Consider the following 18,455-nt stretch of genomic DNA (forward strand, 5'->3'; position numbering starts at 1 on the left):
TAGAGCTGAAAGCAGTTTGTTAGGAGCTCCTCTGTTCGAAACATTAAACCGACAGAGAAGGGAGATAAGACGGGTGCTACCCATAGCCGGAGGCAACCAGAAATGGGGGGAGGAGGAGTGGCCCGCTGAAAGAATCATTGAGTATTATGGGCCAGCCACCTGGGCTAACGATGGCAGTTGGGGATATCGAACACCTATTTACCTCCTGAATAGGCTGATTCGGTTGCAAGCAGTGGTAGAAGTGGTTTCTAACCACACCTCAGAGGCCTTGGAACTCCTGGCAAAGCAGCATTCACAAATGAGGGCTTTTGTGTATCAAAATCGGCTTGCCCTGGACTACCTGCTAGCAGAGGAAGGAGGGGTCTGCGGCAGATTCAATGAATCAGAATGCTGCATCGAAATCGATGACTATGGGGAGACTATCAAAGGGTTAGCACAGGAAATCAAAAAGGTGGCACATGTGCCAGTCCAGAAGTGGAATTCAATTCTTCAGGCTTCATGGTGGGACCAGCTGTTCGGACAGGGGGAATGGTGGAAGAAGGTAATATTCTTTATAACATGCTCCATTGCAGGCATTGTCTTCCTCCCGTGTCTGATCCCTTGTTTCATTCGACTGATACATTCAGTCGTCCAAGGGATGCAAATAGCATCCCTTCCCATAGATCCAGAGGCAGCACAAGGGAAAACTGTGTCCAAAATAATGAAACTTGAGGAAGAAAAAGGTAAAAGAAGGGCGGCAGAGGCCCTAAAGGAATTCGAAAAGGAGCGGAAGCTCCAACAAGGTGATGAATCCTCTCAGGAGGACTGGGAAGAATGTGACTTTTTAAACTAAAATTAAGGTCAATAAAGGGAGAAAAACGAATTTTTAATTTGATGAATTATTAGGTGGGGGACTGTGATAAAAATAGGGTAAAAATTCGTGTATAAAATAATAATTCGATGTATAATGAAACAAAGCTAAAGTAAAATTGTAAAATCCAATAGAAGGGTAACCGTTCTCTCTCAGCCTGCTAATCTCAGTTGAAAAGACAGGACGAAGGTCATCAACTTAGACAAAAGACACTGGCCAACCCTGATAAGAATCGCTTCCTCGCCAAGGCAAGGAGAAATTCCTTCCTGACGTCGATGCCAATTTCATCAACTTTCTGGTGCCACGAGCGGAATGAAATCAACATAAGACAGACACTTGGAATTGACATAAGAAAGGAGCCTTCCCGGAATGAGACAACTAGACTTGATGAGGTCCGGGAGGGCCATCGAAAAGAAATCCGGACTATTCAACCCACCTTGGACACCTGGACTGCCTAAGGGCAGAAAATTCCTATAAAACGGTGGACTGAGAGCTGCACTGGCGTGGACTAGGGCGTCTGGTACATCGGTGCGGACCTCTATCCACCCAGCGCGCGCTGACAATTTCCTATTTTTGTGGTTTTTCTCTTTTTCAGGTGCTCGATATTCTGTTATTAATAAATTGTCATTTATTAACCTGAAATTTGCCTTTGCATTTATAACACTCCCACAGCCAACACCCACTAACCTGAAGTTTCCAGAGGAAATCAAGCCTTGCAGTGGATTCCACTTGCTGGGCATGCAAGTACAGTGCCAGGACAAAGACAGTAATGATGACAGGGGTCACAATCTTCAGTGCCACTCGTGTTGTCACCGGGGGGCTGCAGCCAAGGAAAGAGCAGAATTTCCCTGTTACTGGAAGCACACGGCCTCACCACACCCCACACTTCCCACTTGAAGGCCAAGCAGCCTCTCAGGAAAAGGCTTTTTTATCTTCTTTCCCCTCAAAGCCTGTGTTGGTAAAGGGACAAACAATACCTGCAAAAAGCTGGAGACTCTGGCTCATGGGTGCCAGTTTCTAAAGGAGGACTTGGAAATTGGAAATTTAATCCAACTTTTAAGAAAGGGTTCTCATTGATATAAAGGCCACTCTTCAGACAATGGCCACATATGCTAAGGGAGACAACACTGAAATGCTTACAGCCCCTCAGACTGTGTTCATCCTGTTATCTGCACGGGCTTCCCCAGGCTCCTGAGTCTGGAACTGCTCTAACTCCTGGCTTCTCTAATTAGTCACTTCTTAATGGGCTTTGTCCTGTAAGTGTTCTGTAAGCTGAAAAGAGCACTAAGGCACATTCACACTTCCTCTGACAAGCAGACAAATAAAAACTGTTAAATATGAATTACAGAGTTATACAGTATGAAAATATTTTGATAAAACCTTTAAATTGTATTACAAATAAGGCCTGAGCTGACATAAGTCCCACAGGAAAGAGGATGCTCTGAGAGTAGCTACACATACAGAAGGGCAACTCAAAACATACAAAAGTCCACTCAAGACATCTGCACTGTGTTGTGCCAGCCCACAGCAATTCACAAACACCAGACACTGCTGGTGAGTCAATGTGCTGATATTGCGCCTTGTGAATAGAAAATACCTACCAACAAAAACCTATAAAATTTTTCATGCCAAAGTGACTCACCATGAAGATGTATCATTTGCAGATACGCTGAAAAAAAAAAAGCACAAACACAAGGTCAGTGGAGTGTTTGGCTCCCTGCAGCTCTTGCTCTTCTGCACATCATTGCACAGCACCTCTGCAGTGTGGCACCTCTAACGCTGTGAGGGGCTACAGCTCTTTTGAAGCACAAAGCTACTAAAAGATGGGAGGGGGAGGAGAAAAACAGGCTTCTGAGCTACACTCAGAACTCCAGTGATCGTGTGACATGGTTAATGTGGACAAAATATCTAAAGGAGCATTAAGAATGAGAGAATAATTTGGGATTTTAATGTCAGTGTGGAATGCCTGTGCATCCATCACTACTTCGTTAGATCAGACTACAAAAATTGACCTAAGGAAGAAAGCTTTAGGCTTTTTAATCTTGTGAGGGATAGCTCCTTTCTTCTTCTTTTATTGTGGCATGGAGATGTGTTTAATTCCTTTAACTCTAATCCTGCTCCCTTCTTCTGCACATTCCTCACTGCCAGCTTGTGCCCAGCTCTGCGTACCACACACAAGGACACTGAAGAAAACCCTTTAGCACATTCCTATTACTACTGACAATTCTGCAAAGTACCCACTTGTATCAGAGCTGCTGGGGGAGATGGAGGGTGTGCTTTTTGACACTGAAAGCACTGAACAGGGCTTTCTAGTAGGCAGCAGCTGTCTGAGCTCCTGATTGATTGACTGCTTAATGCTGCTGGCTTTGTTCTCCAGTGTGGGTGGAGTATTAGGTGGCTGAGAACCATGTGCAAACATCTTTTAAAACACTATTTAAATGGAAGGAAAGAGATCACTGCTTAAATTACTGTAGTGTCACTGATGCAATTAGAACTTTGCAGGCTAAAAATGTGATATTAACCTGAGAATGTGACAGCTCTCTAGAGAGCTTCAGGCCACAGTTTTATGGGGTTGAAGGGAATCTTGCTACACAATCAGACATATAAATAATCAAAATCAAAATAGGCAAGGGAACCTAACTGGGAATCTAAAGGGAACACAACATCAAAATTTAAAAGAATAGCAACTTTCTAACCTTGTTTGTTCCAAGATATTTTCTGCAGTTCTGAGCATGGAATTTCTTCTGACATGGATTTTGCAACCCACTGTTGTCTTGCACACAATCTATTGCATGGCTCTTGGCCAGCTCCAGTACTGAACATGTGTGCCTGGACACAGACACGGTTTGGAAAGCCTGGGGACTCCCACATTAAAGGCTGGATCTAGCTGGAGACACTTCCCACATGCAGCATGATTCCCTTCCTTCCCTAAATCACCACCTGGCCAAGGATGACTGACTGCCCCCCCTTATCACCTTCTCTTACAATGGGAGCATGGCACACCTGACCCTTAGTCCTGAGGCTGCAGCTCACTGTCTTGCTCTAAAACCTTCCTCAGAAACTATGAAGTGCATCAAACACAGTGTTTACAATAACTCTCTGGGTAAGTGAAGATGCCCAGTGCAAGGGTGTTACATTGGTAGGTTGTTCCCCCACGGAACAGACATTTCCAGTAGCAGATGGTTCTTTAATTACTGGAAGGGAACAGAGAGAGAAGCTTACTAACTACACTCCTGCTCAGCTGAAGTGCACATTTTTAACAGGAAAGGCAGTTCATTTTAGAGACAGCTCCCACAGGACCAGAGCATCTCACTTTTCCCAGCCACAGTGGCAAGGACAGACAGCTGGAACAGAAATGATGGGTTTGATGAACAAATCACAGGGCAAAGCTCTTTGGGCTTCCCTGTGCAGGAACTGTTTAGAAGATCACATTGGCCCATCACACCTTTAAACCAATGTATTAGTTTTATCTTTTGCACAGGAAAAAGGTAACCCAAGATAACCCTTGTGCATCCAGTTATGCTCCATGTATCACATGCTAGTGTGGCGGCAGTCAAGTCTAGCAGCTCCCAACGTGCTGTAATCAGCCTTTCAGCTGCCTGCATGCTGGGCTGGTTTGTACACAGAAGTGTGAAGTGACATCTGCATCACTTCTAATTAGTCAGAGTACCATAGTGGCTGCAGAGCAGACACTAATTATGTAGCTACAATGGGCACCCAATTAAAGTAGTATGAGGTCATGGTGGCTTTTCTGTTTTCTTAGTATCAGCTGGACAATAAGGTCCATCTCTGAACTCTGTGCTACATGCTGAGCTCCCATTTCCCACAACACACAAATGGCCTTCCAGACACTGAGGCAATAAATAGCCATCCATGGAGCTCTTTGGACAAAATAAATTGTCCTGGATTCCACTGGAACAGGGTTAAATTTCTTCCTAGCTGCTGCACTGCTGTGTTTTGGATTAAGTACGAGAACGATGTTGATAACATGCTGATGTATTAGTTGTTGCTAAGTAGTGTTTACACTGAGTCAAGGACTTTCCAGCTCCTCCACAACCCCAGCAAGGAGGCTGGAAGGACACAAGATGTTGGGAGGGGACATCCAGGACAGCTGACCCCAACTGGCCAAAGGAATATTCCATATCTTATGACATCATGCTCAGTAGGGGAACTGGGGGGAAATCTGGCCTGGGGCTGGGGCTGCTGCTCAGGGGCTGGCTGGGCATTGGTTGGCAAGTGGTGAGTAATTGTATTATGCATCACCTGTTTTGTCAATGCTAATTCAATTATTATTATTATTACTATTATTATTTCCTCTCTTTTCTGTCCCATTAAACTGTCTTTATCTCAGCCCATGAGTTTTCTCACTTTTTCCCTTCCAGCTCTCTCATCCATCCCAGCACAGTGAGTGGCAGTGAGGGGCTGAGCTGCAGCTGGGGCTGAACCACCACACAAATCCCATTTAGTGAGAGATAATACAGCATCACAGAAAGCTATTTCTGGGAAAACATGCTAACCTTCTCCCCTTTATTACTGACATTCTGATTGTGAAGTGATGTATATTATACTTCCAAGTGCTGTAATTTTGCTTAGTGCTTGAATTACAAGAATGAAATTATATTTGAGATACAAAATGCTTTTATTCCACTAATTGTGTTAGAAAACGCTAAATAGCTTCTGCTGATGGAACACCTAATATCTGAAAAAAAGGGAAGAAAACCTCATTCTCCTTCTACCTCCCCACAGAAAGCTCCACAGGGTTTCCTACCTAATTTCACTCACTTGAGTTAACAAAATAATTTAAGTGATAACTGCCAATGGCAGCAAAAGCTACACTTCCATTAACCAGCAATGCCTACAAAAGCTATATATCCATTAATTATTACTGGGCACACAGGAGTGCTGAAATCATGGAATAGTCATGTGAAGGAGAGGAGTATCCTGATGCATCAGACTTGAAGGGTTGATGGTTAACAATGACTTGAAGGGCTGATGGTTAATGGCTATCCTGAAATCTGAGCAACTACAGAAGATATTCCATAACACACAGGGAATGGGAATCTTCTCAAACACCCTCCTGTCCAAGGCAGGAACAACCACAGCCATCAGCCATCAGCCTTGACAAACAGTTCACCTAAATTGGTATAATTTGATTCACTCACACTTAGGTACAATTGTTGCCTACAAGGGGAAATCATCAAAACAAGGAGTTAACACAACAATGCAATTCCCAGCGAGAAACAAAACTTGTGGGGGAGGAAAGGCTTGTGGATGTGCCAAACTTCCTTCCCTGGTGTGAGGACCTCCAGGAGATGGGGAACCATCACAGCAGTGGAAGGAGGCTGCTACCAGGATTAATGTGTGACCTGTTGACAAGCCAGCTTTTGTAAGTAAAAGGGCAACTGTCCACTCCCACTGAGCCCAGACCTTTCTGCTGGGAATTGTGCTGAGCCCAGCTGTGATATTGGTGTTTCAAACAAGGACATATATCCAGCAGCAACTGGCAGGAGATCACTGGCCAAACATCAAGCACCACCATTCCACCACCCCAAGCTGGGTTTGATATATTGTGGTGGGTCACATCACATGTCTGAGCGAGCTCAAGTCTGTTGGAGGATGTTTCTTTTCTTATTTGAGAAATGACATTTCTATATTGGGAATGTAATATCAGAATTAAGAATGACTAACTACAGCTCCCCATTTCTGGAAAAAAGGAAATACAGATCCACTCTGATTCCAGTTATATTCTGTTATTAATAGATAGTTCATTAGTCAAGTCCCACATTAAAAAGATCTTAAAGGGAACTCTATTCTCCTACTTGTCCAAGGCAGAGAGCAGCACTGGCAAAGCTTTACCTTCCAGCCAGGCCTTCACTGGCATCCTGCACTTCCCTTGCCTGCACCACAGCCTTGGCACTCCCATACTAATGCCACACTGAAATCACTGTATGAAAGAAATCAGGTGAAGATTTCAGAAGCGAAAGGCACTTACTAGGTGTTGGCTGTAACCAGGAGATCTGCATTGTCAAAAAGGTTGACCCCTGGCACTTCCACAATGAGAACATATATAAATTCAATTATTAACATAAGGATCAGTTTTCCAATACAGCTGATCTGAAGGAACACAGAGCAGGCCAGGAGACTCAATAAGACACTGTAGGTAAAGTACTGCATAAAGACAAAAATGGGAGAAAAACAGAAGAGAAATGAATGTCAGCTGGATAAATCAAAACTGAAAACAAAGGAAACTAAACACAGGGATAGAAAGATTGGTAGTTTTGTAGTTGAGCTGACCAAACATATAGACCTGGGACTGCCTGTGGAATTCTCCCACGTTACAGAAGTTTAAACTGACTGGATGAAGAGGAAAACTGTGACATTTTTCTCCAGGCATTATATACTTCACTTTATTCTCAAGAGGCAAGGGCCTCACAGCTGGACACCCAAGGTTGTGACGTAGCTTTTCCCTGAACACAGTTACTGAATTAGCAAAAAGAATCACCCAGTTGTGCTGGAATAAGTTGTGCTTTAAGGCAAATTCTAGACTCAAATTTGCATGTCTGTACAACACATAGGACCAAGAGTATTGGCAGTTCACACTCCTGGACAGATGCCCACTGGAGGCCAGTGGGAAAGCACTGTCCCCTCTGATGTGACACACGGGCTCCATCAGCAAGGTCCAGGCTGGACAAACGTCCCCATGCCCACCCTGTGATAACCCCATGAGAATTTGTCCAGCCAGCAGCTGCAGAGGTGCACAAGTGTGGCTCTGGAGCACCTCTAGCACATCTGGGTGGTGCAGCAGCAGCTCCTGCCAGGCTGGGGGCTGAGTGTTCAGCATGCCAGTGCTTCCCAGTGAGATTGCAGACTGCGGGTGCCATTTATGGCTCCTGGGAAAGATAGCAGGGATGCAAAATGAAGAGAGGCATGTTATCCAGCTCACCACCTTCCTGCTATCAAATCTGTGAAGATTTAAGCTTGCACTCTGTCTGGCCAGGCCTATTTCTGGCAAAAACCCCATATCATGTGCCTGAGGCAATCCATCCTTTCAGTTAAAAGCAAGCCCTAGTTGAAGTAGAAATATGCTTATGTTCTGAGCTCATTTATTAATAGTCTGATATATTAAATTAGAGAAAATAACTTGTACAGCTTGTACTTGACGCCTCAGTCATGACCGAGGGGTAGGATTCCACTGTCTCCTGTGTGGGGCTCAGGGAGCAACAGGCAACACCAGTAACAGATCCAACATGTGCCTTGCAGAGTGCAGGCAAGGGACTCCTCACTTCTCAGCCCACTGAACAGAAGGACCTGGCTCAGAGCTGCCAGAGCAACCTTAGTATGCAAAATGGTTATTCCTCATTGCTTAAAATTCCTCTCTGTCCTGGGCCAGCACTCCATACAAATTCATGATGGGCACAGATTGTTTCTAGATCTCCACTGTGCCAGATTCTGCTCCTGGGTCTTTCTGCAGACACTAAAACTCTGCAAGGTTGAAAGTCGCAGTAATGGTGGTCTCAGAAACCTCACTGAATCACAAAGGGACCACATTCCTGTTAAGCTAAAAGGAAATATGTTCAGTAGGATACCAGGACTTTCAGTAGCACCTTGGACATCTGGATGGTAACAGATCCACCATAAATCTGTCAGGTTCCCATAAACCGAGATGACCTTGACATAAATTCTGCCTCCATCCTAGAGAGAGTTTGTTTTTTCCTTTTCAATTTCCAGTAAACAGCACATGTAACAGCCGTGACCTAAAAACTCAGAGAAAGGTCTTGAATAGCTATGCAAAAAGATTTTTTTCCCTTTGTAAAGTATTCTACCAGTGTGAAAAACATATTTGGGCTGTTTTGGGTTGTGGGTCTGTTTGTTTAGGGTTTTTTTCTCATTAGAAGCATTTTAATTTTTTTTCTAAATGAGATGTCCTGAAGACACAGGAATTCATTGCAAATTGAAGCAGACCATTGTCTGGGCTGCTGACCTGTCTGAGGCCAGACCTACCATACCTTGGGGAAGAATATATAAGCCAAGTTTTTCATCAGGATATAAAACAATGGAGGGAAGCATCAAATCTATGACTAGACACTGACTTTCAGAGAACTGATTTTTAGGTAAAACTGAGCAACCACAAACTCCTTTAAAATGATATGCAGTTCTGCATGCCATCAAGGACCTCATGGAGGGGGACATTCCCCTGCTACAGGCAGGACCCAACTATTTTAAAAGCCTACTAATTATTCAGCCCTGAAGGAACTTAAACATTAATGTGTATTCATGATAATAACTTCAGATACTTAGGTCTGTGTGCCTGTATCAGTCCTGTAATGTCAGTCAAGAACAACCTTGCTTTCCTCAGAATCACTGAGATTTATCACACAGGTTTTATAGCCCTTTTCCAGACTGACTTCTAAAGCCATTTTTTTTCAAGCAATACCTCTGGAAAGTTGCAGTTGGGCAAAGGACTGTCACAGAATCCCTGCAAGGTGCCCAGGCTGTAGTTGGAAGTCAGGTTGCTGATAAGGCATATGTCCACCCGGTCAGGAGTGATGTTGTATTCAGCAGCCATGCAGCTGGCAAGATCCACAGTGCTGCACATGAACTGGAAAACAAAGGTGGTATTAAGCTCCACAGCACAGAAGAAGAGAAGAAAACAAAATAGTTTATATCAGTTTAAAAGCCTCTTGGAAACAGCTGTGGCAATGTGCAAAATATGCAACATGAAATCATCAGCTTATGTTTTACTGCAGGTGCAGTGGCTATGTTTTTATTCCCCCAAAATATTAACAAAATCCAGGCCCCAGAGAACAGCCCATCTCTCTCTGAGCCTGAACTCAGCAGTGGTGTTTGGAATCACAGCCAGACCACCTCAGTCTCAGAAGTGCAACTCAAAGCAGAGTCGTCACAGTGCCCATGAGCTGATCTCTGCTCTCGGAGCAGGAGGCAGCACCGTGTGGGGCTGGCACAAAGTTCAAGGAACACTTGCATCCCACTCAGTATGGTGGGAGTTAAATAACACATCAGCCTCGTGCCAGCCCTTCCTGCAGGGATACACATCAGGTTGGCTCCTGCACTTGGAGCAGATGCATTTAAAGAATCACAAATGGACCTGGGCAGAAATCAGTGCCAAGCATATAATGGGCTCTAGGGATGGAGCTGTTTGGCTCCTATTTCTTTTCTGTGCCCAAAAAACAAAGGGCACTGACCTCAGATGGTCAGGCAGGACCATGTTAAATTCAGTGGTTTTAAGGGTCACAATGCTGCAGAGCACCAATAAGAAAATAATGCAGAACTGAGTGGATCCAAAGGAAATAATGGACATACCATGTTGACAAAGGCAGACAGGAAAACCAGGATAATGGCAAAGACTCCAACTAAGGTACTATTGGTCCTGGACTGTACAATCTTCTTAGAAAGAGTCTGGAGAGGAACTGGGAAAAGCTGCATGAGAGAAAAAAAAAAACAAAACCAAATAGACACATAAAATCCTTGTTTGTTTTGCAGATTACAACCTGCATTTGAGCTGCCTGCATCCTTCAGTGTGGGTCTGTGTGATGCTGCACAGGGGCTGGAGGATGGTGATGGGGGCTGGTGGCTCTGGTATGAGGGCAAGCAGAGATGTGACTGCCTCATGGCAGCAGGCCCAGCTGGCTCTCCAAATCTACTTAGCCTTTCCTAATGGGAGTGATGGCTCCTGAGCCCAGATAGCATGGCTTGCAGGGCTGTGCTCATCCTGTCGTGAGAAGCAAACCACAAGCCATCTGTAACTGAAATAGCCAGGAGCTTGAGCCTGGAAATTACTGGAGCAAAAATTTAAAAATGCAGCAATGAAAACACACGTTGTGTCCTTTGATCACCAAGGCATATCACAGGACTCCCTGGTGCCATTTCAGACACAGGCTGCTGAACAGCCCAGGCAAGCCCTGGGATCTGCCAGACGCTCGGCAAAAGGCGCTGCAGAGCTCAGCTGGCCCAGGCTGGTGTGTGGCACTTGGCTCCACGCTCATGGTGACACAAACCCCCATGGGTGAGGGCCCTGCCACAGCCCCACCACCACAGTGACTCCCTGCTGGCAGGGCCAGGAGCTCCCTGCTGATGGGATGGGCAGTGGCTGCAGCCCTGTGAGCCCCACTGCAGCTGCTGCACTGCACTGGCACAAACAGTCTGTGTGTTAGAGCACAGCCTGAGCCCGGTGCCTTTCACAGCCTGGGTCACTCCTGCTGGGCTCGAGGCCTCCCTGCATTGCCCTGGCTGCAGGAGTGTCCAGGAGAGCCAGGGGAACCCTCTCCCTTTGTGTGCCACCACTGTGCCAGTGGAAGCTCAGGGCTGGAGCAGGAATGCCAGGAAACTCTCATTCACTGACACACTCCCACTGGAGACTGTCCTCCCTCTGCCCTGCCCCTCCACAGCACCATGCCAGGGCAGAGGGGCTCTGCCCAGGACTACCAAAGCCTTTCCCAGAGCCCAGCTCTCCCTTCCCTTACTCACTGCATGAATAACCAAGCCACTAGAGGGTATTTTTAGAGACACAAAGAAACAGCAGCACAGCGCCATGGCACTGCAATTTAACTATGACTAATGTTTCTATTAAAAGTCTTGCTTTTCCCTTTTATCCTTCACTCTTACATCTTCGGATATGCAACATTTTGTCAGTGCTGTGCTTCCCACACAGCAGCCCTGCAGTGTAATTACCGAGTGCTGGAGCAGCCCAGGAGCTGATTAGCTGGTGACTTTTTACAGAGGCAAGGAGAGGTTGTGGCAAGAGTTTTGAAAGAGTTGATTTCACTTGCCAACAGCACATGCTGCAGGTGAAAGGAGAGGACAAGGCTCTGTGGGTGACTGGAGTAAAGGGGAAAGTGGGGTTGTCACTATTTGCCCTGAATGAGGATTGATTGAAATACACTGAAAGCTATGCAATCCTTCAGGCTCAGTTGCTGGTACCATAAAACAAAGCAAAACCCCTTTCTCTCAGAAATAAACCTTGATGACATAGAAATCCTTAGCTTTGTTGATAAGGCATGAACCAAAATATCTCTTTTCTACCATGTCCAGCTACTTCCACACAGATGTCAGCTAGCAGATCCCTGCTAGAACAGGGATATGGAAAATCCAAGGGGCTTTTCCCCTGCTCTAGCCCCTATAGGATTTGGAAGAAGAAGGAGGATCTGTACTGCATTTAGACAGTTTTCTCACTAGATTAGAGCAGGACAGGGTTTCCTGCCACCTTTTTGTTTAGGCCTCAAGTTCCACAAAGGTATTCAGAGATCAAACCTCCATCTGTAATCTCTGGGAAATCAGGCACCTAAATCAAGCTTTGGAGTTTTTTGTTGTGGATCTTGGCTCAAGCCCCTGCTGCCAACAATCCCAAAAAAGCCTGACTTTGAACCAAGCATGAGATATCAAGCAAAGCCATCAGTGGAAGACACTTAAATTCTAAGGAAAACATGTTTTCTTTGTATTAATCTTGGTTCTCATTACTTTGCAAACTAGGAAAAATTTAAGGTCAGTAAACAAGTACAGCTGGGAAAAGTCCTGAAGAAGAAAGAAATGCCAAAACCCATAGGAGGTCAGGGCTGCAGTTGAGAGTGCAACAACACAGTCATGCTGTGCATCTGAGGAGCCTCTGCCTCGTGAACACTCCTGGCAGCCCTGGCACACCAGTCATGCCTCTCCCCATTTCACAGAGGCAGGTGGAGACCAGGAACACCTGCAGCTTGAAGGACTCCTATGATAGATGTGGTGAGTCTATGTCAGGTCTAACAATTCAGCTCCATTCTTGCAGTGCTTCCTCCATAAAAACATCCACAAGTTGGGGTATAGCACAAAAGCAGAAAAAAAGAAAAGAAGATTGCTTTCCTTCCCATTAAAAAACCCACGGAAAACCAAAAATAAGACCTCTTCTGTCCTCGTAAAAGAAGCAGAATATCAGGACATTACAGCACAGTGAAAATCTAAGCAGTACTGCTGGTTGGCCCATTGGTTTGTACTGTGCAAAGTGAAACTCAAATGCTGCCTGAGTGAAGAACAGGAGATCTGATGAAATGGCAACTCCCAGCCTGCATCTGCACTACTGAGAAGGGGCTGAGAGAAAGGATGTGATCCATTTGGGCATCTGAGATCCATGTTTGGTCAGCCACACGAGCATGAGATCACTTAGCACTCTTGAAATCCTCATGTGGAGAAAAATAACCACAACGGGAAAGAAGGAGATTGGATTGTCCAGTTGATTTCAGTTCACTCTGAACTGAAATGCATAAGTGCAGGTGAAGAAAGGGCACCAGTGTGCAGGTGAAAATACAAGTTTAAAAAGTGATCCAACAAGTCATATGTTGCACTGAAAATAATCCATAACCTCCAGTCATTTGCATGATGAAAATACTTTAAATAAAGCATTCTGTGGAGCAACAGCTGATCTAGGACAGAAGAGAAATATTTTTTCTTTTTGTCTTCTTAACATCTAGTGTGGGTATGGAAAACTGCTTAGATAATTGCTGTAATGTTGTAAGATGAGGTCCTCAAGGTCTGATTTTTCAATTTGTAATAAAAGCTTTTGAGTCATTTTGAAGTATATTAAGATGCTTCTGGAGAAAAAGACAACATCTCCAGGCAACTTGATGTAGCAAGTCATAAGTCCATTTATGTAACTTATTTCACAGTGATTTATCAGTCTATTAAAAAAGTACAGTTTTCAGAGGGTTTTATTTTTCCTGATTGAGACAAAGCCCCCAAATGCTTTAGGAGCATCTAGACCAGCTTTCGGAGGCAAAGAAAGTGATAAGCAAGCTACACCTATGTAGAGCTACAGAAAACCTTATTTTCTCATAAAGGATAACTTGAAATTTCTCTCCTATGTGCTCCCAGAACCATGCAAGAAGTTGAATTCTACACAGTAGTGTAGATGCCAGAAGTTTAAGGATTTTAAGAAAAAAACCACACACTTGGTAAGTTAGTAGCAAAACAGATGTCTGTCAGCAGAGTATTTGAGAAGGGACCCTGGTTCCCATGACCTTAGACTCTACTGGGAAGGGACACCACCTCACAGTGGCCAAGTCTTCATGGAGCATCAAAGCAAAGAACTGAAACTCTCTTGTTTATTACAGCTGAAGAAACTTGGAAAGCCAAGCTGGCTGTGCTGGCAGTTCCAGCATCAACTTCTAGTCCGTGGAGAATTTTATAGTGGAAGATAATAATGACAGCGAAGGAAAATAAAACATGATCAGGCTGTTCAGAAAGAGCCTGCTGGCCACTGTCAAAGCCAGAGAGGGAGAGGCCAAAACAGGGAGGGAAAATCTCACATGAAAGCTGGAAAGAGGAAGAAAAAAGAGACACTTATCATGTAACAGCACAGCAAACAGTCAAAAGTTATGCTTATGCTGATGTCCTGGGGTGGACACCTGCTTTCATACTTTGTGTGGAATGAACCACTGGTATTTAAAACACATGCTCTCCTATCCCACATCTGAGTGTGAAACAAAGCAAACAATGCTGACATCCCTGGCTTCAGTGATTTCATCTGAAGGATCTGTAAAATTGCCTTCCTTCTGCAGGTGTGTAAAAGTGTTTCCTGGAGCAATGTGAAGTACAGAAATAAAGTAACACCCCTTATCCAAGGGCTGGGTAAACCCATTGCTCAAAAATCAAAGACTTGAAACACCAAGATCCTGGATGACAGAAGTGGGTTGCAGCCCACTTAGGAGCAGCTGCCATCAGACACAGAGCTGACAAGCTACAAGTACCTGTTCCCTAAACAAACCATCTCATAATCAGGTGCTGTCAGCAGAGGCTAATTTGCAGCACTAAGAAGGGACTGGAGCTAGAAGACCCAATATTTTCAATATTTGCAATCTGTGCACAGAAGCCACACTGGATGTTATACATGAGCTTGTTGTGGGGATGAAAACTCACTGCTGGAAATGTCAGGGGCTTCAGAAAATCCCATTAAATTCTGATGTTGTTCTGAATTCCCTCTGAAGTCTTGTGCATCCAGAGCCTATGCACGGAGGCAAAGCCAACCTAGAAACAGTAGCAAGCACCACTGAACAGACCTCTTCTACAGGAATTTGGAAGATCAAGGCAAAGAAAGCAAGAATGAAATCTGCTTACCATCCCAGGGACTGAAAAGTCCTGCGTACCTTTTAAATTAATCAGTAATTAAGATCAGTAATATTTTAACCAAAAAGCCCAAACAGAACCAGAAGATTTGAATGATGACAGAAGAACAGAGTGCTGCTGTCAGTATGTGGAAGTGGCCTGTAAATGCCAGTGGGTGACAAACAGCTCTAAGCCTTAGAATCTGGCTGGTTGCAAGTCAGGCAGCTCGGGTGCTCCAGAGCTCCAGGCCTGCCCCAGCTCTCATCCCAGCAAAACCAGTGAGCTGGAGTTGACCCTGTTTGGCTGGCAGAGTGCTGGGATGGTGCTGCCAGAGAACTGCAGTGTGAGGAGGCAGCACAGTTCATGTTCTTTGTGGCTGTGACCAAAATCTCATCACATTAGTGGCTAATTAACTGCTGACCACATTAACTGCTGATACCAGTTTACAAATGGGTGACTTTTAGTAGCATTCTCAAGTGCAATGGACACACCAAGTACCACCAGGCATCCGTGGGTGCCATTCCCCAGCTCAAGGCACTCAAGCCTTCCTATCACCAGGGTTATTTCTGACTCTACTTTTCATTGCTGGTAAACAAGCAAGACCAATGGGATGCTGCATTTACAAACTAGGTTCCCTTTAATGTTGTCATAAGGCCAAAGGAAGCCCTGTGAGTGAGTTGTTAAGTTCAAATAGAAATTGAAGCTTCTTTCACTGGGAACAGTCTGCAGCTCTTATTATATGAGAAAGCAAAGTTTAATTTCCAAATCTAACTTTAAAAAAAAATCAAAAAGACATGTAAGGTGCAAGTCTGTCAAGAGCACCCACATTCAACTGTTGAAAATGGCAGAGAGAAGATAATTAAAGTGAGACAAATCATCTGCCTGACATTATCCATTATCCCACTGTTTCTTCTGCAGGAAACTTAATGCTACTGAGCTATTTTGTTCCAGGCACTGAGAAACAAAGCTGAACTTGGGCTAAGGAACCTGTTCCATGTTCAGACACTTCTAGACTAGAAGGATCCCTAAAACTGAAACACATCAAAGTTTTTAATAGGAACACCTTTAAGTGAAACAGATGAGCACAGCACCCTTCCCACAGTGCTCACTGCCAATTTACCACAGGCTGACAAGAAGAATTAATAAGTTTTTGGACTTCACACAATGTATTTCTCTTCTGATCAAAGCCAGCTACAAGAAAGAGCCCAGCGAATATAGGAAGCTCTGTACACTCATCTGAGAAAGGCTGATAAAATTCTGTATGTTTATGGCTTTTACTTCCCTCCAGGACATTTTTCCTTGATGATATTCTCTTTCTGATTATCTGCCTACCCAAACACGCATATGCAGCAGGGGCCAGTACACAGGAGATTCTGCAGGAAGTTTACAGGGAGGAAATGAATGGTCAGGGTTTGGTCTCACATTGGAAAATGTGCTCTTCTTATATCAATATGAGAGTGTCTGCAGGGGACTTAATAGACATGCAGATCCACAGAGTGATTGCTTCTTGCTGAGCTACAGAGATGCCAACCCCTAACATCTGTTTGCAGTTCATTCTGCCTTATCAAAGGCTTTTTCTGTAACCCTTATCACATAGTGTGGAAAGGATGGCTAACAAAACACACTCTGTTAACTGAAGAAGCAGATTGCTGATCTTAGAGGACTACAAAGAAACCACAGTACTCACCTTTACACAGGAGTAAATGACTGAAACAAACACCACTGTGGTCAGGATCAGGAAACAGGTCAGGTAAAAACCCAGCATAAATGTAGAGCTGAAATCAAGGAGAGGTTTGGTTGGTTTTGTTTTTTAAATGCACCTTGTATAGAAGAGCTACAGCTCTGCTCTCCAGAACACATTTGTACAAGCTATGACACACTGCACAGGCTTTCCAATTAGGATAGCAGTAGGAGACACGAGGTGCCTTGAATACCAACAGATACTTTGGCCTATTTAGAATTATTCAGACAGGCTGCAGAACAGAGAATGCTCCATCTTTTACAGCAATCACCTTCCTGCTGGGGTGACAGAGGTGGGACTGAAAAAACATCTCATGCACTAGAGGTGGTGATGGAACAACTTGTGGCAGTCAGCCCCCAGCTGGCTGTGGGCAGGGCACCCTTGGGAAGGAAGGCAGGCTGAGTGTTGAAGTGCAGCTGGGTGGGAATAATCTCAGTGGAATCACTACCTGTCTTGAACAGGGAATGTCTGTGCAGCACAACTCCCTGTGCTCTGTCTTGTGCATGGGATGTGAGCAACCACAGCATAAGGATAGTCAGGGATGACAGCCTTATCCTGGCCAGCTTGAGAGGTTCCTGCTCCTCCCAGCCCAGAAGTACAAAGAGGATTCCAGGGCCAACTTTGTAGTGTGAATTTTCATCTGTTTTCCTCACGAAGATATTCAACATCAATTTCCCGGTGATTGGTCTCAGTGTGTCAGGACAGGCCCCCTCCCAGGAGTCAGTCTTGCTCATAATCTAAAGGAAGTATTCTTATGATGTGACACTGAGGGCAACAACACCAAAGCCAGCTGGTCTCTGTGTTCTCTCATGACAACTAAGATAATTGTACTTGCTAATTCACTCTTTGAGCCTTTTTTGAAATTCCTTAAAGCTATTCCTCTTATCATAATAAATTGACACTGACATTCTGTCTCTAGTTTCAAATTCAGATTCCACGGTGTGTGTTTCATGAAGCTCTGATGGTGACACTTGTGCACCTGTGGTTTCAGTTGGTGTTTAACTGCTACCTTCAACAAAAGACCAAAGCTATGCAATTGAAATGTAAGGAAAAACAAAGCAAAATGTGAAGTGAAGCATATCTGACAGTTTAAATATAGAATTTTATTTACTCTTGAACCAGATCACCTTTCAGACAGGCCAGGCTGACTAAGGACACTTCAGAACTTGCAAAAAAAAACAAACCCAAAAACCCAAATAAACAACCATCCTCTTTATGGGCAGCATGGAAGGAGACTGAACAACACACCATTTACATCCCACTGCTGTAAGGGATTGGCTCCTGCGTAATACAAAGGAGGCAGCCATATGGCTGCCACACATCAGAAATTGTCGAGTTGTCATTTAAATGTTAAACTTGGTTTTATGGAGACAGCGTAGTGGCTGCTTAGGGAGTTGGCTGAGCAACACAAGGCTGGTAGAGGGCCTCTGCAGGTGTGGAATTATGACAGAAATATCCAGAAATCCAAAGTGTAAGCCCCTGTTAAATTAGTTACTCTCAGAGAACATTTCTGGATGTAATTAACAATGGGAATTATCTAGTTCCAATTGTGAGCCTCTTTCAGCTTCACATGCAGTTTCCCAAAGCAGACCTGTCTGTTTACACAGTACATTTGTCCTGATGTTATTTTGCTGATTCAATCCTTCTGTGAGCACTCCTGCCTGGGAGAGTGAACGACAAACATCAGACTACGTGTTGTTTCTGTGACCTTCCAAATATCTGATCTGAACACTACAAACCAATCTCTACTCCAAAAAGATCTGTGGTGGGAACAGA

General features: G+C 44.4%; 1 protein-coding gene across 1 annotated transcript in view; it reads right to left on the minus strand.

The window, feature by feature from the left end:
• Positions 1-18,455, minus strand: part of ADCY5 (adenylate cyclase 5) — a 215,074-nt gene that overhangs the window by 15,193 nt on the left and 181,426 nt on the right. Inside the window, exons 12-17 of the mRNA XM_083865254.1 lie at positions 16,626-16,713; positions 10,172-10,288; positions 9,285-9,449; positions 6,843-7,018; positions 2,493-2,519; positions 1,538-1,670 (exon numbers count right to left, since the gene is read on the minus strand). Of these exons, the coding sequence (XP_083721380.1) occupies positions 1,538-1,670; positions 2,493-2,519; positions 6,843-7,018; positions 9,285-9,449; positions 10,172-10,288; positions 16,626-16,713 (706 nt within the window). The remainder of the gene's footprint in view (positions 1-1,537; positions 1,671-2,492; positions 2,520-6,842; positions 7,019-9,284; positions 9,450-10,171; positions 10,289-16,625; positions 16,714-18,455) is intronic.

The sequence above is a fragment of the Zosterops lateralis genome, assembly GCF_965231275.1.
Source record: "Zosterops lateralis genome assembly, chromosome: 7".
Lineage (NCBI taxonomy): Eukaryota > Metazoa > Chordata > Aves > Passeriformes > Zosteropidae > Zosterops > Zosterops lateralis.